Genomic DNA, 22658 nt, shown 5'->3' with positions numbered 1-22658 from the left:
TGTTAACATTGTATTAAGTATAGCTGTTCACAAAGGCCTTGGATAATATTCACACTCTTATAAAAGACAGCATGGTAAGACTGTAAAATGTTATGCTGATAATGTATTTAGATAGCTACAGAAAACAGAAGGGAAAAAGTTATACTGCAGGAAGGGAAAAGTAATACTTCAGATAAATATTCACCTTAAGTAGAGCATTCATAATTAGTAGTCGCCTGTGATACCAACCAAATTGCAAACAGTAATTTTCATACTGAAGGAGTTGCTGTACAGATGAATTCCTAACATTTTTGAGGCAGTTAAAAATGTCAGTGCTTAACGCTATAGCAAAACTATTCATACCAGGATTTGACTTGTGGACTATAGAGCAGCAAATGAAGAATAAATATCCAAATTGCTTACCAAAAAAGAACAGAACCTAGAATGAAACTTTTAAGTTTATTAAATATGTGTGGATAGGCTTTCACTTTGTGTTAAATTAATTTATCCAAGGACAATGACATCAAATAAATTTATTCGTAGTAGCTTAACTGTTCTTTTTCTGGTCACTTATTTTAAATAACCCACCTTTTTACTATGTGTTTATGCTGTGCTTGCCTACTTTATCAAGTAATTCAGGAAAGAGCCAATGTATTGAAAGAAGTATGTGTTCAAGATTGTGATATCTCTAGTATATTTGCATTTTACAGAGATAGAAGTTAAAGAATTAAATTAGAGTGCAAAAATAAGTTAATTAAAAAAAAAAAGGAAAGTTCGACAGTGGGTAATTCAGTAACAGGGAAGGGTAACAGTAAGCAAGGCAGGCAAAGATCTAAGAGGACTGTGCACAAGGAATGACCATCTTCAGTCATAGACTTGCTAAGATGGTAAAGAGGCTTTAAACTAAAGTTGCCAGGGAAGGAGAACCTCCTTTCTTCCCAGTCCCACTGTTTTGATGCCAGTGCCCCTGTGAGAGATGCCCAGAACCTGGAGGAGTATCATAGGGATGCCTAAAGATTTTTAGCTTCTTTATATATTTGTAGCTTTGCAGATTTTAATATATAGCTGTATAGTTTCTAGAACTTTCTTACAATTTAGAACAGTATTTACCCTTTCTCACACATTATGTCACATTCTTGAAATGCTGTTTGGTCTTATTTTCAAGGTAAAGAATTTCCAGCATGGACATCTTGTTTTGCACCAGCACCTGGGAGACATAACAAGATACAGGGCTACAAACCCCTTGGAGGGACTCCACTGGGGCAAGTCCAAGGGTCGGTTACCAGGGACAACCAGTTTTCCATTGGATGATACTAGGTAGATATACTAATTAGTTAAACTTATAAAAATTGTGAAAATTTGATACTGCATGTGCATATAGGGATAATCTGTGCACCTGGAGGCTTTCATTAGAAGACTGATCTTTATGTTATCCACTGTAATATTGTTAGGAAAGTTTTTCTTCTGATTTTAGGCAACAATAGGTTAGCAGGAGAGCAGCAGAAAGGCATTCCAGCCACTCTAGCCAGTGAGCTGGCTTCATAGGGAGGTCCAACTTAAATGGCTCTATGCAAATGCACACAGCATGGGGAATAAACAACCAGAGTTAGAGATGTGCACATGCCTGCAGGGCCACACTCTTACTGGAACCATGGAGATATGGTGGGATGGCTTCTGTGACTGGTGTTAGACTGGAAGGATACGGACTCAGACGTACCAGAAGGATGCATCCCTTCAGTGACAGATAGGAGCGCCCTCACGTTCACAAGCCCTCACCTTCCCAAGGGACTTCCAGAACAATACATATTGGAAGGACAACACAGCAGGCCATAAGCAATACAGGAGGTTCCTGAAGTGTGTTGATGTTTCCTTCTCCAGGTGACATAGAAGCCAACAAGGAGAGGTTCTTTGCTGGGCCTTCTCACCAATAAGAAGGGGCTGCTGCTCCTGTGATACTCAAGGGCAGCTTTGGCTGTGAGTGACCATGATATGGTGGCTTTCAAGATACTTAGGGCAGCGAGAGGGTGCACAGCAAGCTCACTTCCCTAGACTTCAGGAGAGGAGACTGGTCTCTTCAAGGGTCTGCTTGATAGACTACCACTGACTGGCATCAGAGCTGCATCTCTGCTGTATGATGTAGGGCATAGTCTGTGCAGAATTATAGCTATGCAGGGAACAGGATTGTCTGGCTTTTAGATTGAGATAACTTTTCAATTATTCAGAATCATTAAGTTACATACATTCTTTTCCTGTGAAAACTCACGTCCTCCATATCTGCCCATAGCAAGTAGGTGTAACTTGACATACATAATGATTCAAATCAGTAGTTTAAGTTGTTTAGGCAGACTGAGAAGTAGTGATGGAACTATGCACATATATCTTCCCCACACTGGCTGTAGTTAGATTTTAGGGTCTTGTTGGGATTTAAACCCAGTTGGCAATTAAGAACCCCACAGTTACTCACCTCCTCCTCACCTTGGTGGAATGGGGAGGAGAATCAAAAGCAAAACTTGTAGGTTGAGATAAGAACAGTTTAATAATTGAAATAAAGGGGAAAAAAGTAAGTAATGAAGAAGAAGTAAATTACAATAAAAAGGAAGAAGAAGTGATGAACAAAGAAATTGCTCATCATCTGCTGACCAATGCCAGACACCATCCCTGAACCCCAGTTAGCCCCCCTTATGGTAAACAGGTAACTCCCTCTGTTTATGCAACAGGGCAGGATGGTCTATAGTGCGGAATATCCTTTTTGCAGTTCAGGTAAGTTGTCCAAGCTATGCTCCCTCACAGCTGTTTTGGGTTTTCTTGATGTCGTGTTTTTTTTTTTTTTTTTTTTGGTGGGGTTTTCATTTGTTTGTTATTTGGTTTGGTTTTTGTTTTGGTGGGAGGTTTTTGTTGTAATTTTTTTGTTTGTGAGGTTTTTGTTTTGTTTTGGTTTGGTTTTGTTTTTGGTTGTGTACCACCTGTCAGAGCAGGAGACTAAGAAAGTCCTTGGATAAACACAACTTAGCAACAACCAAAACACCAGGGTGTTATCAACATTATTCTCGTACCTGAATCCAAAACACAGCAATGTAGCAGCTACCAAGAAGAAATTAACTCTATCCCAGCCTGAACCAGGACAGATCTTAGGCTCAAGAACTCTGTCACATTTACCTTTAGGTTGTTTAGCAGACAATTCTGGTAAATACTGCTAAAGATTTAAGACGGTCAACTTTCATTGTGCTTAAAATAATTTGTAAGAGATACTGGGAGGTCAGGGATCAACCAAAGATACATCTAGATATGGAATAAAATCTTAATTAAAAAATTTTGCCTCCAGGTTGTTAGTGAGCAGGCTTGAATTTTTACAAGTTTGGTTTTTTTTTTTTTTGTGACTTCTTGTCATTAAGATTGCATGTAATGAGCTCAAAAAGAGATGTCTGACTGCAGACATGACAGTTTTATCAATGACTTGGAAATCACTGGGGATGTAGAAGACCAATGCTTACTAGTCTTGGCTTGCCAGAACTAAGCAGAACAAGGATGGAAATTTGATTTACTATTTTTAACTGACTATTCCAACCAGCAGACTAATAGATTTTCTAGGGGATATCTGTATTACAAGAGTTTTGTTTGCATTCTGTACTGATTTTTGAAGCTTTCCCACAGAAGAAAACCAAAACAAATAAAATCTTAAAAAAGCAAAAAAAACCCAAAACCAAACCAAACCAAACAAACCCCCAAAAAATCAGTTACAACTGATATGTTTTGATATTAGGTCAACAGCAATTAGCAAAAGGAAAAAAAAATTGTAGCATTCCTAAGCATTTCTTCCTAATAGAGAAACCACACAAACAGGCTGTCAAGTCGAACTATTTGTGAATTTATGTTTCATTGTACAGGTTCAAAACGTAGACCACACAGTGAGTCACTGCAAGATGAAGAGCAATGGAAACGTGGCTCATTTCAAAAATAATCTCCTTAATGGCAGGGTAAATTACGCTTTCTTTGAACAATGGCTCAAGTACCAAAATGCTGTCTCTATGTAAATAGTTTTTGACTGATACTTCAAGCAGTTGCTCATAACGTCTTTATCTGCATCTGAAATAAAAGGGCGCTAAAATGCACCATGGATGTTTGAAGGGTAAACTCTGCTGTAACCTAAGGGTGATAGCGTTTCATCTGTTGGGTTTCCAGTCAGGATATGACCTTGTATCTTCCCCATTGCCTTTTGCCAACATTGTTTTCAGTTGCTCTAAGCTATAGTGACTCCAGTTCTCTACCGTTTCCATGTGAAGAGAGAGGGATGCTTCTGTAACAAAACAGACTTCATGCATTCTGGTGTGAACTCTTTGTGGCTATGTATGATGCTGCAAGGTGTGAAGATTGACCCAAAAACTCAAGGGAGATGATATCAACATCATTGAATGGATAAATGGAACCATATGATGAATACTCATGGGCTCCTGATAGTTCTGATATGAGAAATACAGTAACCATCTCTTCACTTCATCCACTATTGAATGTAGTCCTCATTTATGTCTGTTTCAGTTAATTAAGATTGGAGGCACAGTAGAGGTTACTGCATATGTACTTAATTCAGTTCTGACTGGGCAAGTATAAAAAAAAAGTTGTCACATCTCTTTTTTGCAGTCGTATTTCTTAGTTTACAATTATAATCCATTATACACAATCTACTAAAGCATGCAAAATGCCTCTTAAATCACCTTCAAATTTATTTCATCTTTTTATGCTACTAAAAGCATAGAATAGTTGAAAGTGAAGTATCAAAATTAATATGAATATTAGAACTGACTAAAGGCACTATTAGTATTACATTATGGCTCGGTGTTATATACAGATGAGAAGCAGAAGCATCAGCTATGAAGACACAGCTTAAATACTGAGGATATTATGTCTCTCTGAATTAGCAACAAGTACTTCATGTTTTTATAGCAATTAAAAAAACTTCACAAATGGGGAAATTTTAAGGAAGGAAAGTAATATTGGTCAATGCCTTGTTCCAGATCACATGAAAAATATAACAACATAAACCCACATTATCTGCCTTTTTATTATACACAGTGAAACATTTTATTAAACATTTTATTAAATATTTGTAAAAGTTGCCTTGAGCTCTAATCAGAGGCTCTGGATCCTGTAATAAGATAAATTATAAAATGATTCTTCAATTGTTACCCATAAAACTACAAAAGAAGTTATAAGGAAAGTTCATAAGGGAAATATCCAGCTGTGGGTTGAAGAAGACAAATTCAAATCCACAGCACGATGGGACCTTCCACATTTAATACAATGTAGAAATCTTTATTGATTTGGTCTTGTGCCACAGAAGACCCTACACTTTAGTAGTAGCCTATTATAAACTACTATGGACAGCAGTGGTGTCTTACGTTTTTGAAGAGAATTATTTTTCGTATATACACCGCAGCAATTCTTATGAAGTTTATAATATAAATAATACCTCATAATTCTTAGATTTACTGTAGATTGTAGATTTGTGTTTGCAGGGTTGTATCTGAAAAATTATATATTGTGTCTTACCTGGGCAAATGTTCAGTTTTTTGTTAAACCAGATAAATATTATTTCCTCCAAGAGATAAATATTAGAGGATAATGCACTTGCCAAATGAACTAAGATTTAGCTGTATTTTGCAGATACACAAAAGCTGGATTTTGGGAAATTTACTTTTTAAAAAGAGTGAGTTTTGTATAATTGAATACGTACTAAATCAGAAAATTAAGTCGTGCAAATACAGTAATTTTGACATTGGCAGTAGAGAATTTTGGTCCTGGCTCTCTTAGGGCAAATACCCACACATCCAACTTCAAACTCTGCTACAGAACTGAAGACTTTTTCAGTTTAGAAACTGGATAATTAAGCCCGAAACGTGAAAATATCCTGGAAAACTGAAACTACAGAAAAAGGAAGGAAAAGAGGTGGCTGTAACAACATGTGTTCAAAAGTTAAGCAGAAATATCCCTTACCTTATTCTCTTCAGTCCAGATTCAGCAGAACTGGTGCAGAAGAAGTATTTCAAAAGTAAGATGAGTTTAAGTCCTATGACAAAGAGTTGCAGATTCCCAGTGTTTTCAGCAACTGAAGTTTCTCACCAGAAAGACTATTGCACTGCCTATTCTGCTGCTTTGTCGTGATAATTTATTCCCATTCTTTCAGTCAACAACAGTAAAGCGATGCCACAGGAAATCATTCTGTCCTGAAGCAGATTAAAAATGGAGAAATCAAAATGCTAACAAAAAGGGTGGAGCCCAATCTTCTCGTGCCAAAACACTGTCAATTAAAGATTTATTTTCTTGTTCTCCTGACTTCAGAGATCCACCCAGTGTCAGAAATTGGTATTGAAGTCCCAGAACATCCCATCACTGTACATAACACTCTGAGGTAGCACTAAAGTTTTAATATCTGAAAAGCAAGTTTGGACTAGCTAAGGGGGGGGGGGGGGGAAGGTGGAAGGTGTGGAGTGGAAGCATCTTCTTCATCTGTGAAAGAAATCTGCATTCATGCCTTACTTATGCCTTTCTCATAACAAACATAAACAAAACTTGGTGGTCTGCTTTTCAGGATATGAAATTCTTCCGTTTTGTGAAGTCTAGGACATCACTATAAAAACAGGAGGTTATCTCCCAGCTGCCAAGTCTTGCAAGTAAATTATTTTTTCTTGATAATGTTGACATTTGGTAATATGGATGCAGAAATGACAATGACTAGGAATCAAACAAAATCTTCTCAGAAAAAAATCTCAATAAATAAGTAAAAAGTGATAATTTTTAATATCCATGATTATTTTAGTAGAATGGCTCATGACTTTTTAAAAATATATTTTGCAGCCTTTTGTCTTGAGACTTTACCAGCCTGCTTTTATGTTAATTATTTGAGACCCCCACCTGTAAATATGTCCAACTATCTGGAATTCATCTTATATGTTTAATTTCTCCTATGTCAGACACTGATTTATGTGTAAGCCTTAGGCATGCTAGAGCTGTTTTTTTTTTTTTTTCCTTCCCTAAAGATTCAAATCCAAAAGATCATTTGTCAAAGGCTGTGAAAACAAGAAACTCAAGAACACTTCCAGAGTCAGAACTGCCACACAGAGAGTTTCTGAATTTGTTTTTTTTCCTGAAAACTGATCTTACAGTTTTACTAGAAAAGGTTCACATGCAAATATAACTAGTAATGAAAAGTTTTCTGTACAATGATCAGTAGCTGCTGGCTGACATAAGGTAATGAAACTTTCACAGAAATGGCTCATGGCATGATGTACTAGAATTGTCTTAGGACACTGGCATATACATAGTCAATTTGAGCCTATGGGTGTCACTGTCCTACTAATTAACACCAGGAGATTCCTGCAACGTATCTCCCCTCTGAAGTCACTTTACATTAGGGGAACTGAAACAACCAGTAAAGAAACTTTTCTTTCTGCATTAACTAAGAGAGAAGACTTTGATTATATATTTATACTACTAAATAACAATATGACTGATTTGTATTTTAGCATTAACTCACCGTAAATACCAAAATAAAGATTACAGACTGCTTTTTCATTTAAAAAACTTTTATAAGTAATCTTGTATTAAATATCTCATATAAATATCTCATACTTTTACTTCATCCAAGGGAAGATTCCTTTAGGTATTTAATATAATTTGCTCAGCTGTACCTCTTGGTGAAATATTACTTAACTTTAAGCATATCATGAGGCAAGTATTTAATTCTATCATTATGCAGCTCTGCCTGATATTTGAACGTGATTCTTTGATCTTTTTTTTCAAACTTAAGGTGTCCTCTAATTTTTACTTCTTTTTACTTTCATATGTATTTTGAAGGCATTGTGTTCAAAACACTGTGTTCAGACTATGTTCAGTAAAAACTTACACTTAGTGTTTATTTTGAAGTTGGATGTTCCTGCTTGGATAGAAACTGCTTTCATCTTTGGAAGATTTCACACAGCTTTCTGTTAAATAAACAAAAAAAGAATGAAAAAAAATCCAGAAGTAATTTGTTAAGAAACAGACAACAAAATTACATGGAATTGTGCAACAGTGTCAAATTATGGATCAAGTGGACATTGTGTCAGCTGGCACCAGCAGAATGCAGGGAAATGTGAAGAATACATTTATGTTTGTTACCTCAACAACCCCCTAATCCACCCTGAACCTATGACAGTAACTGACACTTGCAAAGCAAGAAGAACAAAAATAATTTTAGCCCGAGCCAAATATTATAGTACAAAACATATTGAATGTCTTTTATATTGTGAAATCCAGCCAAGTCCTTGTAACTCAGACTGTGCTTCTGTAAAAACAAAACTCACTTTACTTTTTATCATTGAATTTAATTTACATGGTAAACATGTTACTAATTTCCTGCTTCAAACTTTGAAACAAGTCAAATTCTGTGCTCCTGTACAAAAATATATGGTCTTCTGTCTTTTAAATTATTCTCTTTGTCCTTTACTTAAAATATATTCACTATTTAATACATTTTTTTTTCTGCAGCAGCAATATAATGTTTCAAAGGCATGAAGTCAAATGCAGCTGAAAAAAATTTAATTTTTTCTCTTAAGTTCACACATTGCAACGAAATCTCACAAAAAATTCTTTATCTATTACTCATGTCATAAGCAAGGAAGTTTCCTCATGTTTTCTATTTGAATGGTAGCTCTCTTGCAGTTTTCAAATGTTTATGGCCTTTGTTCAAATGTGTAGGTAGAAAACCATCCAAAAACCACATTCTTTTTACACATGCCTTTTTATTCCCTTTACAGAAAATAATTTAACAGTATTAATTTCTCTATTTATTAACTGTGGTGAATCTGCTTCTTTCTGAAAATATAAAATTACTCACATGATAATCCTAGATGATAGTGAAATGCTAGGAATATCAGATGACAAAAGAAGGGACATACGATACCACAGGATATACAAAACCACTGGAAGGTTCTCAGGGTATTGTTTTACAGATGGTTAAGTGCAGATGTTAAAGTTTTCTCTTAGCTAGAAATTTATAGTAGAGATCATACAGTATTTTTTAATAAATTCAGCACACCTGTTGAATGAACAGTAAGCAAATATACAATAACAATCAATAGAGTGGGAATACCCACATCAGGGTAATTTCCCATTAAAAAAGCTGATGTTCTGCCAATACCTTATCATTCTATAAATATTTTCCTTTCCTGTCTAAAAGATACTAATTTCCTACTGGTGCTTGAAAACACTCACAAAGATAGGTAACTCTACAAAGGCAACTGGAATCAGATATAATGCAAAGCTCTGGGATGCCAAAGTAGGGACATGTGCTGGGAGGGAAATTTTTGCAGCTTACATGTAGTGATACTGAAACTGCTTCAGACATGGACATAGGCACCTAGCAATGTTTAACAAACCTGCTGGAGCTCCAGCTGCTACTTGAGAAAGTTTTCAGCATGTCCTCTGTCATATTTGCATGTTTTTAGTACTGTGGGATATGTAAAATAAAGTAAGCCTGATTCCTAGAGGTATCAACAATTTGAACAGAAGTACTGAAACATTAAATAACACACTAATGTAGAATGATGTATATGTGGGGTGAGGAGGGGGAGTGAAAAAGCAAACCTCTAACTTGCTTCCCTGTAAACATCTTAGAAGAATGCATACTGTTTTAAACAGAAAAATATTAGAGAAATGTAGGGTATGATATGTACCTTCCATTACCCTGTTTTGTATGAAGTCACTGCAATGGTATCTATTTTGAGTCATATAGTTTGTCCCATTAGATCAAAAAAAAGGGTGAAAAATTTTTTGAGCAAAGAAAAGCAAGCTTGTTTGGCACAATATTTTGGACTTTACAAAGTATATGCATTGTCTATTCTCTATTCCTGTTGGATTTAAACAAAGTCTAGAGAGGAAGGCCAAGGAAAATAAACAGTAACTTGATACTGAGTTTTATTTTGATGCTTGTGATTTCATAGTATGCTACTCACTAAAAAAATACCCAACAAACATCTTAATAATTCACTCTCAGGAAAAGCATGAAGATGCAGCCATCTTTCTCCAAGTTTGAAAATCATGGCAAATCTTCAAAGGCATTTAGCACACATAATTGAAAATAATCTCTCCAGTTTCTCAGTTTTCAAAGTCAGGGTTTGTGAGTTTTACAAGAGACACCAACCTGACTTAAAAAGGCTTTTACTTAAAATGATGCGGTTTTTTTTCTGCACAAGCAAGTCATCACTGCTCTCCAGCCAGCAGTCTTGGTAGGATGCTGCATCCCTTAACAACCAAAGAGGTAGCAACAGAATGCTACTTAGAGATATGTGATAATTGATAAAAGATTTGTGTTCATCATAAAAGTATTGGGAGTTTGTATAAACCAGAATACTAAGGTCTGAAATGAAGCATGGACATTAGATAGAGAAAAATATATGATTAAATCATTCTGTTTAAATACCCCTGTTATGAATATTGTGTTTTTTAAGTAAATTGTATTTGATACCAGTTTGTAAAACGAGGGTTTCCCATGGCCTGAAAGATTTTGCAATACCAGATTTCCTGCCTTTGTGTAATCGATTGCAACCTATCTGTTAAGACCAGACCTCCCACTTGTACTGTTCCTCGCTACCAAGACCAGATAGTTACCTGACAAACTCTCCGGAGACTACAAGGAAAACCACATTATAAAAAGGAGCTGCAAACCAAGGTTCAGTGGAGTGTGGAGTGGGCGGTGACCCCTCACGTTCCCCAGCGCTGCTCGCTCGTCTATATCAAATAAAGCAATCTAAATTTTACTAGAGACTTTTTGTTTCTCATTTAAAACAAATATGAAAATAAAACAAATGATTGAAGGCGTTTATGCAGTTGCTTCACACTCTCTGATGCTCACTTGTCACTTACATCACTGAAGGCATTAGGGCCAATATAAACTTCTAGGCGATTACAGTTCTGGAAAGCTTTGGAGAAACCTTCTGCTTAAAGACTTTAACGTTAGTTTAGCTACTAGGAGGGTTCTGGGGGTTAATGCCTGAACACTCACTGCTTTCCCTTCCTGAGCAGCCTGTGCACTGTTGGGGGAGCGCAGCAGGGCACGGGCCCCACCAACAGAGAAATGGTAGCCAGCATCCGCAATGAGCACCCAGGAGGCCCAAGCCCCTGCAGCCTGAACGGCGCTAAAGGGAGCTGCCACCGATCGTGCCGCGGCAGAGGGCAGGGCAGGGCAGGGCAACCCGCCGCCACAACACCACAGCAGCCTACCCACACAACGCAGTGCCCTTCGATAAGATGGCGGCCTCCTCCCTCACCTCCTCTACCAACATGGGGGCCGCGCGCCCATTGGCGCCCGCCGCCGCCGCCCGATAGGCTGAGGAGCCGGCTTCCCCGGCCGCACTTCGCGCGGCCTCCCCCGAGCGGAGAACTACATTATCCAGCATACCCCGCACTAGGGGCGTTGCCCCGTGCTTCGTCTTTTCTTACGCATCGCGGCTCCATCATCTCCCGGGCGGGAGGCACGGGGCGTGGTCTCGCGAGAGTCCGCGCGGGCCGGCGGAGGGGGCGCAGAGCGCGCCGAGACCGTTGTCGTGGGCCCATGGCGGCCGCGGAGGCGGCGGCCGCGCCCGACCCCAGCGGGCTCTCCCCGAAGGAAGAAGGGGAGTTGGAAGATGGCGAGATCAGCGACGATGACAACAACGGCTTCGGGCCCTGTGGCGGCGGCTCCGAGCCTGCCGGCTGCCTCGGTAGCGGTAGTAGTAGCAGCAGCAGCAGCAGGCCGTACTCGAGGCGCCGGCCGCCCCCCGGGCTCCACGGGAGCGGCTCCATGTCCTCCCCCGGGCGGCCCTTCCCGCGCTCGCGGCACCAGCCTCCGCCCGACACGGGACACGTGCATGGCCACGGCGGGTACCGGCCTAAGGACTCGTTCCGCTCTCACCCGCCGGCGCCGCGGATGCCGCCGGGCTCGCACTCCGACACGGGGCCCCGGCTCTCCTTCTGGGAGCGCAGCCACAACGCCCTGGACCGGTTCCGCTTCCGAGGCCGGCCCTACCGGGGCGGTGGACGCTGGGGCCGGAGCCGAGGCTGCAGCGATCGGCCCGGCAACCCTCCAGGAAGGCCGCCCGGAGGGGGAGGCGGCGCCGGGTTCAGTAGCAGCCAGGGCTGGAGGGAGCCCTCGCCTCGGAAATGTATCCTTGAGACGTGAGCGGGGGCGGGCGGCCCGTGCTGGGGCGGTGGGCCTGGGTGTGGCTGTGCCGCGCTACGTGGCCGAAAGCCCTGGGAGGGGACACGTTTCTCTGCCGCTGTGGCAGTGGGATTCCTGCGGTGATAACGGAGAGGCAGGCACCCAAGCTAATTCTGGGGGTTGGCCGGGTCAGCTGGCCCTGCTTAAGGAGAGGCTGCTGGGAAGTCGGATTACTGGCGTGACCTGGCTTGCGGCTTGGCCGATCCGTCGGGTGTAGGGAAAAAGAAAAAGCATAGCCTGAAAGGAAGCTTTTGTCGTTTGGATTCCGGGCGGCTGCTTTTCTAGCCCCAAGTGCGAACATGATAAAGTGGGATCAGTCTTTGGTGCGGCAGTTTTAATATGTGTAATTAGTGTCACAGTTGTAAAGCTGAAACCCCAAGCTTTTTAATTTACTGTATTGGGCAATGAAGGACCTACTATTTTTTTCATTTTCACTTTCATCCCTTCAGAGGCTATTACGCATAGGTTTAGCTTTAGTCAGTTTTAGCTAAACTGGACTAGGTCTCCACGCACAAATTATAGTTTATGCAGTCATTCAGATGAAGGCCATGCTCACCGTTTCTTGTAGGATGTTCTCCACTGATTGCTCTTAGGAGTTGTTAAGGTGATTAGTTCTGAGAGTTCTGATATTTCGTTCTTTTAGGAGCAGGAATTGTCAAAGTGGTGGGAAAATCTTCCCTAATTTTTTGTATTTGCCATAGGAAGCGACATAAAGAACTGACGCTGAGTGTAGCTTGGGGCAGCCTGGTTACTTGATGTAACTGTATTGTTGCTTAACTGAAAATGTAGATGAGTGTGAAAAACACTGAGCAAGAGAGATAGTGGTTAAATCAATTTCTCCAGAATTGTACAGTGTTTCATTGTCCTTCATATCAGTAGTCAAAGGGTGGGTTTTTCCTAGACTGTGCAGGTTGATTTCCTGGAACTCCTGGATCTTGTTTTAGATAAAAGATTATTATTTATGTCATTAACATTTTTACTTGTTTAAATGTGGATGGAATATGTAAATTAGCAATAGAGATGCTTGTATTTAGTCTTCTGTGGTAAAGTTGTAACATTACTGAAGGCTTCATTAGAGCCCTTCATTCCAGGGTTTTATCTTGAGAGGCAGCAAGTGAAGATGTGATTTGCCCAAAGTTTCACAGTAAGACAATTCTAATGCTGAAAATAGTTGTCAAGTCTGTTTCTTTGCAGTGTTGTTCTGAGTACGTAAAAGTGGTTACTTTCTGTGTAAGGAGTAATTTGCAGGGTAAATGTAGAGATTGTCCTAAACAGACCTTGCAACGTTTCTTAATGGGACTGATGCAGAATCTCCTTCTGCCTTTTAATTAAAAGAGTATTCAGAAACTAATAATTCAGTTTTCAAACCAAAAACAGAAAATGAGGATGTTGAAAGTGTTTTTATTCCTGGCATTTAAAATTCACTCATTGGTTGAAACATGGTAGATGGAGCATGTTCTATTACTCTTGCTCTTTAATAAGTGAACATTCAGATGTTTATGGAATGTATAGTTAAGGAAAGTCCATGATGTTGCCTCAGTATGAGTTACTTTCTGTGTTTTTCACATCCTTGCCACCTAATGCAGTCAATATTAGAGAATTCATAAATAAGGTACTTCCATGTTGCTAACATTAGTGGAGTTCCAGTGTGGTTCATTGGTATGTGACTTCAGAGGAGACTTTCATATCAACTGGTACAAGGAGGCTTGTGGCCTGGAATGGTATTTGAAGTTCCCGCTGGAAAATAAATTCTTTAAGTGTCTTGGGTCCTGATTTTGGCTTCTTAGTAGCTGGTACAGTGCTGTGTTTTGAATTTAGTATGAGAATAATGTTGATAACACACTGATGTTTTAGTTGTTGCTGAGAAGTGCCTACACTAAGTCATGGACTTCTGGCGTCCCATGCTCTGCCAGTGAGGAGGTGCACATGTATGTATGGAGTAAAGGACATGGTGGAACACTTAAATAATTTTTGTTACTTTTTTTTGGGTGTTAGCTTTTTATATGTCTTTGAAGTCTTGGCAACCTTAAAGTGAAGCTGTTCTATAGTAATTCTCCAGGAATTCTTGCATAGAGAATTGTGGAATTTGAGTCTGAAATACAGAACCATTATGGGACTTTCTGTTTCCATTAAATTTTGTACTCTTCACAGTGTACATTTTTTTTATTTTCTAACTCCCAATTTCTTTTTGATTCTTGACTGAAGTTTCTCTTGAGCTGGTTGAAGCACAGTTGTCATTTTTATACGTACATGCCTGTCTGTCTTTCACAGCACTTTATGTGGTCTTGCATTCTATGTGTAGAACCAAAAAAAAAAATTTACAAATGTGAACCATAGAATTTCTGGTTAACTTCATTGTGGGAGCTTCAAGCAATTGTATTATCTTGAGCACAAAAAGCATCTCAGAACTGTCTTGTTATCCATCTTCAGACGACTTTAGAAGCTATTGAAGTATTCCAATAGCAAATAGCAGTTAGACTTCTATAAATAATGGTAAGTCAGTCAGTTTCAGAGTTCCCTATGACTTAGGAAATTATGAACATAGTCGGTTCTTTGGAAGTAGAAATGTGTTGGAAAGTAATTTTGTAAATACGCTTATTGTATAGTTTGATGTTACACTGTATTCAGCTTGTTGTATTTTCAGCATATTTATTGACTGATTGCTTTTTGGATTTTATGTAGTTTATCTTTGCTAGTTTCTGCTTTTTATGCTGACTCTTGAGAAAGCACTGTATAGCAAAACATTTCCTGGTATTACGGAAGTAGCTTTTGCAGGGTATGTATGAGATGCTTCATACTAAAGTTAGAACTTAACATAGTGAAACATCCAAGTAGTCGATGCTTGTTGTGAGCAGAAGACAAATGTGTTTTTCTCTGGATTCAGTATGTCTGCATTCTGAGGACACTTACATTTTAGGTTCTGGTTTTACTCTGTTTATTGTTTTAAGAGATGATATTGTTGAAAAAGCATTTTGCATAACTGGGTGTGTGAGTCAGCTGCTATCACAGTGAGGTTCATACTGTGAGTCAAATGAGTAAAACCTGACTTGATATCCTGAAAGATTTCACCTTGAGCATAATTATTTTACAGGATCGTTTTCAAGGGTCAGGTTAAGGTAAGAGGAGTTGAAACTCTAATAGTGACAACTTTTGTTCTGGGTAGAGGTGCCTAAGAATATTTCCACTGCTTGCCTTGGACATTCATAAGCAACCTTTTCTGAGTAATTTGTAATTCCCAGTTGTCTTCAGCATCTCTGAATGTTCTGATTGCAAGTCTTTGTTGCTTTTTTTTTATTCCCTTCTGTTGTTCATTGATTCTTCTGTGCCTTAGCTCGTTTGCTGAATTGCCTTTACTTCAGTGTGTAGTTGTGCTGTGGGTAGACTTAGTATTGGCTAGAAGTGGCATTTTATGAAGGGCTGGAGTGAGTGAGAAAGAATTTAACCTGTCAGATGGGAAGTCAGTACTGGAGTAATGAGGTCTGGAAGTCTGACTTTCCATGATAAGAGAACCATCTCAACATAATAGCTCTTGTTTCCACGTGAATGGTGTGAGTAAGAGGTGAGACTTCTCAGCAATTCAGGACCTTCTTGTCATAAGTAGAATATTTGTAATTGTTGGTTTGAGAAAATGTTTGTCAATATGTGATAATGGCTACAGCTTTTGCATGCTGCTTGTATTTATTAAGGGTATTTTTCAAACTAGCCTAGTATATGAGAATGGTCATAAGTTATGTTTATCTTAATTTGGTCTTCAGTGGTAATATTGCCACTGTTTTAAGATTATACAAGTTCTTGTGTTAAATTTCTTGACCAGTAATTCAGCTAAAACTTTTGGAAGATCCCCATCTAGAAAGCAGAACTACTCTTCTAAAAACGAAAGCTCTGTGGAAGAAAGTTTTGAGGATCTGCTCTTGAAGTATAAGCAGATACAATTAGAACTTGAACACATTAATAAAGATGAAAGACTGGCTTTGAGCAACAAGGAAGAAACTGAGAAACAAGATGATGATAAAGTAGTGGACACTGAGGACCAAAAAACTGTAGAAAATGACAGTATTAAAACGAATGCTGTGAAAGAAGTACCTCCTGAGGAGAAAAATCCAGTTATGGGCTTTCAGGCGTTTGAACTGAAACCTCTCAGACAAAAACTGCCTACTCCAGCTGAGAGGAGCAGATTGAAAAAAGGCAAAGAAGGAATGAAGCAGTCCTCGCAAAAATCTGAAGTAACAGAATCTGGCCAAGGTAAAGAAATACTTGTATACTTATTTTAGCTTGGGAAGTTGTATTTGCTTGCTATTGTCTATTGTATTTATTAGGTGTTGGGGAAAACTTTACTGTAATTAATTTCCTGTATTTATTACTGTATGTATTTTCTGTATTTTTCATGATATTTTATAAATTTTAAAAAAAATTATATTTTCTATATAAAATTTATAATATTACTGTAATGAAGTTCCAAGTTCAAGATTTAATGTACTTAACTCCTGTGTTTTGTAATTCCTTGAATTACATGAACATGTTTGGAAGCATGTTTTTGCTTTGTATTTGTATTTTAAATAATGTGTTTTCTTAGACCAATTGTTTGGCAGAAAGCACGAGGACAAGACTTGAATGTTTTAGTTGCTGTTCACAGCAGAAATCATTGACTTTCCACTGGAAGTTTTATTTCTGCCTTTGACTTGTTCTTTTCTGCAGAAGCAAAGTGGGATTTTTATAGCTAAAAAGAGAATATTTGGAGACCCCTTTTTCTGCATTTCATTGTGTGTTTTCTTAAGTATAAGATCAGGATAATGGAATATTCTGAGTTGGAAGGCACCCACAAGGATCATCAAATCTTACTCTTTAAACTTCATGTCTCATATGGGGATCAAACCCATGACCTTGGTGTTATTAACACCATAAGATGTTTTCATAAGAATTATTTTGATCATTGTTGATATTCACGAATATTTAAGAAATCGTAGGCCAAAAATTGAAAGGATTTGTAGAAGAAATTCAGCAGAAGGGTAGAATAACTGTTTTGTCAAAGATAGTTTGGGACTGCTAACTAAGGGTAATTGCTGAGATGCATTAGCCAGTTACTGAAAACAAGTGATCATGTCCACCTGGCCTGTGGTAAAAGCACTTGAGTTTACTTCTAAGTCTGCAGCAAAATAAGACAGCTGACTTGAGCTTCCTTCTCTAAGGCTTCTTGTCACTCTAGTCAGTGATTGCTGTGGTTGAGGGTGGTGCTGGAGGCTATCTGCTTGTCATCTGATGTTCCCTAATTTGCTAGTGTGTAAACTACCAATTTGAGTGGGAAGAGACAAAGTAGTTAATGGATTGAATAAGAGTGCAGGTGAGTAATTGGCAGGAATATGAAGAAATATGACTAAAGCACTGAAAGTCAGAATGATTTGTGTATGACTTCAGAGCAAGAAGCAACAGATCCTGTAAAGAAAACTGATAATTAGTAGTCAAACCACTTCATTCTAATTTCTCACCCTTGTGCGTTCCCTATTAATAATAGATTTTTTTGTGTTTTTTAAGAGGTCATACAGGTTTTATGGACAGACATTAAGAAAACAAAAAAAATTTGGTGATAAAAGAAATACTAGTAGTATGTGGGAAGAGAACATAGCAGGAGTAAAGCAGCTATTTAAAAAGCAAAATAGTCTCAAAAATCCAGCTTCCAAACTTAAAAACAGTGAAGTTGACAATACAGTTCATATGACAGTGAAAAATGGATGCTGTAATACGCATATTAAGAGCATTTTATTTTTATATGATACTCCAAATCTATGATAAATGAATGATCTGAAAGCGGACAGATTGTATGAATGACTGTTTTTAACAATGTTAGGCAAGCTTCCAAGAAAAATTCATCTGATTGGAGTTATTGCAGATTCATGTGTGTTAAGTGACTATAAACTACATTCATCTCCTTACTGCCGCAATACATGCTGCATGTATTGGGAAATCAGCAAGATTTGATTTTCCCATTTTATTTGTTTTTAAACAGTGTACTGGATGTTTTTGCAGACCTGTAAAAGTTGAGGAGCTTGTCTTAAAACCCAGGAAGATTTTAGTCTCTCTCAGATGAATTCTCTGTGGCTCAGCTGCTCTGATGGGCTTGACAGTATTCCCTACTTCCCATGTTGTACATTAGCCTGTTGTGTCCATGTTGTCCCCTCTGGTTTGAAAGAGCATTTGTACTTGAATAGAAGGTCCCTTCATGTGCCTGCATCAAAAAAAAAAATGTACTATACCATCTATCTTCCTATTTTCATTCTGTGAACTGGATGGTTAGGAACTTGACATAGTATACTGACTTTTTTGAATTTTTTTCTATACTTCATATGGGTATTAGGTATTGCTCTTCTTTTTTTGTGCATTTTTTTAAAAAAAATGCATCTTTGTGTAAAGGAGCAAGACCTTCAGCATGTTTTAAGTTTTTTTTTTTTACATATAAGGTTTTGGTGTACTTTAAACAGTGCCTTTCTGGATGTAATTTTTATGAAATGCTAGAGAAGAGCTAGAGCTGTACAGAATCTGAACTTATTTTCCACAATTTTGAATTGTAGAAAGGAATTGAAGAGAGTCTAATATAGCAAAAGAACTCCAAGCTTCTCTAGGTGTTTCCTTCTTTTGTCTGATGTATACAAACATATAAATGTATTGTTATAGAAGAAATGTGTAATTATTTTTGACAGCCAATTATGACTAATCATTTGCTATAATTACTTAATACTGCTATATGTGTACCATGTGTAAAATATGATGTGTCAATATGTGTCTATATATATACATTATGAGATTTGGCTCTATTTTGGGAAGTCTAAGAAATTAATATTTTAAAATCTAAATGTTCAGTGGGAAAACAGTGCTGTACTATTAATTTCCATAAGATAACTTTTTTCTGTTTTCCTTTGGTGTGAATTGAAGCAAGTATGTTCTTACTGTAGGTTTGGGCCTTTATATTTAGTTATGCAAAAGAATGATCAGTTACTCAAAATAGCTACCAGTGATATATGAGATGCTCAGGACAGCAGCTGATATGAGATGGTGGTAGTATAAAACACATGACAAGAAGTCTTCTTTTCCCCTTGCCTACAAGTCTGTTTTGTTCTGTTTCTTGAGAAAGTACGTATGAACCATAAGACAGAGTTACTAAGAAATGACAATTCTTGCTTTAGGCTTATGTAGTCACGATGATTTTATCAGACATGCCAAATTTATATTAATGTTTGTTCATGTGATCTTGCATGTACCATTGCTGTTGTTTTATATTTTGTATCAGTGATTCTGATGTGGTTGTATAGATTAAAATTCATGTATCATTTTAATGTAGCTCTGTCTTGTGAAAAACAGCTTGTTCAAAAATATGGTATTTTTTCCTCTTGGAAGGTACAGAAGACAAAGAGCAAACATCAGTGCGAAAGGTTAGCAGTTTGGATGTTGCATCTGAAAAGGTAAGAAGACGTTCCTCCATAGATGAGGCATGATTGCATTGTGATAGTCTGATGGCTTTTTCCAAATGACAGTCCAGAAACATTCTGGTAATAGGATCTGTCAATTTTGTAATAAATAACACTTACCAGTAAAGTAGGAATTTGAGCTTTTTGTTAGTAAAAATACTGGGGAAAGATTTCAAAAGACATTGTAAAGAAAAAGTTGTTAAATTATGTTTCTTGACTTTGTCTTGTCCTTTCTTCTGTTTTCTTCTCAAGAAGCTGCTTGATGATGAGGAGGAGATGTCTGAATTGCAACTTAGGCTACTTGCACTTCAGTCTGCTAGTAAAAAATGGCAGCAAAAAGAACAACAGGTGATGAAGGAAAGTAAGGAAAAATTAACAAAAACGAAAGGTGTAACACAGAAGATCAAAGCCAGTACAAAAGCACATTCAACCAAAAAACCTAGTACTACAGGTAATAAGTTAATGTTACTGAAATGGCTGTCAGTGGTGCGACCTCAGAATAAAAAAAAGTTATGTGAGCAATGAGCTTTTAGTCATTCTAAACTCTTTCACATTTACTTAAAGCTCTTGAAGAATCTACCATTAGGTGGAACCAATTAGGTAAGATGGAGTTAATCACGTACTTTTTTTTTATTTAAAGGTAAGCAAGCTTTGAGAAGACAGCAGACAAAGACATCAAAGAAGATGCAGCAGCAAAAGGAACTGGACAGGTGGCAGAAAGAGGAAGACCAGAGGAAACAAGAGGAAGAGGAGGAGAGAAGAAGGAGAGAAGAAGAAATAAGAAAAATTAGGGACCTCTCAAATCAAGAAGAGCAGTACAATCGATTTATGAAGCTAGTTGGAGGAAAGAGGAGATCAAGAAGCAGGGTAACAAATTTCGTACGTGGCGTTATGGCATTACATTTAGGATTCATTAATGATTTCTGTCTTGCCCCACCTGGTTTGTGTCACCATCCTGTCTGAATTCCCCTGTTCTTTTCCCTGCTTTCCCCACCCCTAGGATAATCAAAATATAGCAGTGAAAGAAAAGCTCAATATAATTCAGTATTTACAGTGTTTTGATCCAATTCTTAGACAAGCATTCCCCTTGATTTGCAAAATCAGTTTTGTAGGAGTCGAACATTTGCAAGTCAATGGTAAAGCATTTTTCTCCAAAAGACATTTTGAACACGGTGATCAAAGAGCAACCTGTAATTTAATACTAACCAATCATCCTGGAAGAGATACAGTTTTAAAACAGCCTGTTGATTTGTCTAGTTGCTATGTGCAGTGGATTTGATTAAAAGGTAATATTGAGTTTCTTCTTATTGCACAAGATAAGTAAATTGTACTTATAAATCAATTAGAAGAAAAAATCCTAAGGGCCTTCTTACAAAATTTATTTCTTAGTGGGTTTACTATGAAATAATGACATAAGAGCAGCTAAATAAGACTTTTTTGTGTGTTCAGTCATCAGATACAGACTTGAGATGGTCTTTGGATAAGCCGTCTACAGAGAGTGCAGGAGGCATATATCAGTATGATAATTATGATGAAGTTGCTATGGATACAGACAGTGAAACTAACTCACCAGGTAAGACTTAGTTACAGTTTTCTTACATGGTGATTGCTAAAAATAGGTAAAATGTAGGAAATAAGCCGCTGTTCTAGAAAGAAAGTGTTCTGAGCTGTCTGAATTATAGAATGAACATTTTAAGGTGAGCTAATTGTGTAAATGCTGACTCTTTCTATCTCTGCTGTAGTGGTATTTTTAAGGTCATCAGGGTATATTTTTCTCATTGCAGTACTGTAGGTTTTATGCTTGTATATTCCCAATCAGATGTGCAGGGTGTTGACTGGACAGACAGCAGCTTTGCAAAGAAAGGGCCTGGGGATCCCAGTGGACATTGAGTGACATGTGGGTCAGCAGTGTGGCTTTGGGTGACAGGTAAACCATAGCCTGGGTTGTGGCACTCTGACTGTTGGGGGTCAGTGGCTGGAGGGGCCTGTTAATCACTTATGAGATTGCCAGTTTTCTGGTTTCACAGTAGGAGAGAGTGGCATTCTAGAATAAACCTGGCAAAATAACTTGTTGACAGAGGGAAACTGTTTCAGGTCTGTCTTTCATAAAGTTCATTGGAAGACTGAAGCACTTGGCTTACGGAAAAAGAGACTGAGAAAACTGCATTTGTGTTGAGGAGGCTAAGGAAGGATTTTGCTCTTGTTTTCATCTGTTTAATGGGCAGTTGCAGACAAGACAGAACCAAGCTCTTCAGTGAAGTGGGCAACAGAAGGACAACCAGCAACACTGAAATTGTAACAAAACAAATTCTGCTTATATAGAAGATGGTCAAACACTAGAGCAGGTTTAAGTGTTGTGTAATCTCCATTGTCAAATATATCTGGAGCTCAATAACGTGACTTTGGGGACAGCCCTGGTTTGGGCACTTGTGCTGGGTCATACATCTTCTAGAAGTCCCTTCCAACCTAAATGATTTATTGACTCTTGAGTCTGAGGTGCATTTAAGGTAGTTGGGTTTCTGTGTTCCATCTCAACATATTGAGAAAAATTCATTGAGCATACTATTTGATTGGCTGCTTTTTTCTCTTGATTTTCGTCTTCCACTCTTGGTTATTTTTTCTCCTTTCTTGTCAGCCATCCTTATACATTACTTTGTTAAAATACTACACCTGCTATTTTCTATGTGTAAGCTACACAAATCTCTTGATAAAGCATCTCAGTCTCTTGTTTAATGTTTCAGAATTTATCAGCTGTACTTTGGGTCTGCTTCTGTCCTACTTGTGTTGCATTTTTGGTACCCTGTAATCAGGGTACTGAGATACCTTGTTTTAGCGAGTAAATTCTTACACATTAAATTTGGTTTGTGTCTTGCATTACCTACCAACACTGGTTGGCTGTACTTACATTTTGTATGTAAAACAGAAAAAGAAAATGTAACTACTCTTTTTAAAAGTATACATACATGTAAAAAAAGACACTGTGCTGTGTCTGG

At 38.1% G+C, this 22658-nt stretch overlaps 1 protein-coding gene across 5 annotated transcripts in view; it reads left to right on the top strand.

Moving 5' to 3' along the window:
* The first annotated feature begins 11528 nt into the window (after positions 1 to 11528).
* ZFC3H1 (zinc finger C3H1-type containing) overlaps positions 11529 to 22658 on the top strand; it is a 38046-nt gene continuing 26916 nt past the window's right edge. For 2 of the 5 annotated variants that reach the window (XM_062492026.1, XM_062492031.1), the window contains exons 1-6: positions 11529 to 12152; positions 16031 to 16450; positions 19595 to 19659; positions 19918 to 20116; positions 20306 to 20544; positions 21115 to 21238. In XM_062492026.1, coding sequence (XP_062348010.1) covers positions 11564 to 12152; positions 16031 to 16450; positions 19595 to 19659; positions 19918 to 20116; positions 20306 to 20544; positions 21115 to 21238 — 1636 coding nt within the window. In that variant the 5' untranslated portion in view covers positions 11529 to 11563. The remainder of the gene's footprint in view (positions 12153 to 16030; positions 16451 to 19594; positions 19660 to 19917; positions 20117 to 20305; positions 20545 to 21114; positions 21239 to 22658) is intronic. The other 3 variants (XM_062492029.1, XM_062492027.1, XM_062492030.1) reach the window with 3 other exon arrangements.

The sequence above is a fragment of the Cinclus cinclus genome, chromosome 4, assembly GCF_963662255.1.
Source record: "Cinclus cinclus chromosome 4, bCinCin1.1, whole genome shotgun sequence".
In the NCBI taxonomy this organism is placed as follows: Eukaryota; Metazoa; Chordata; class Aves; order Passeriformes; family Cinclidae; genus Cinclus; species Cinclus cinclus.
Note: the sequence above shows the minus strand (reverse complement) of the source record. Positions and strands in the feature narration are given on the sequence as shown.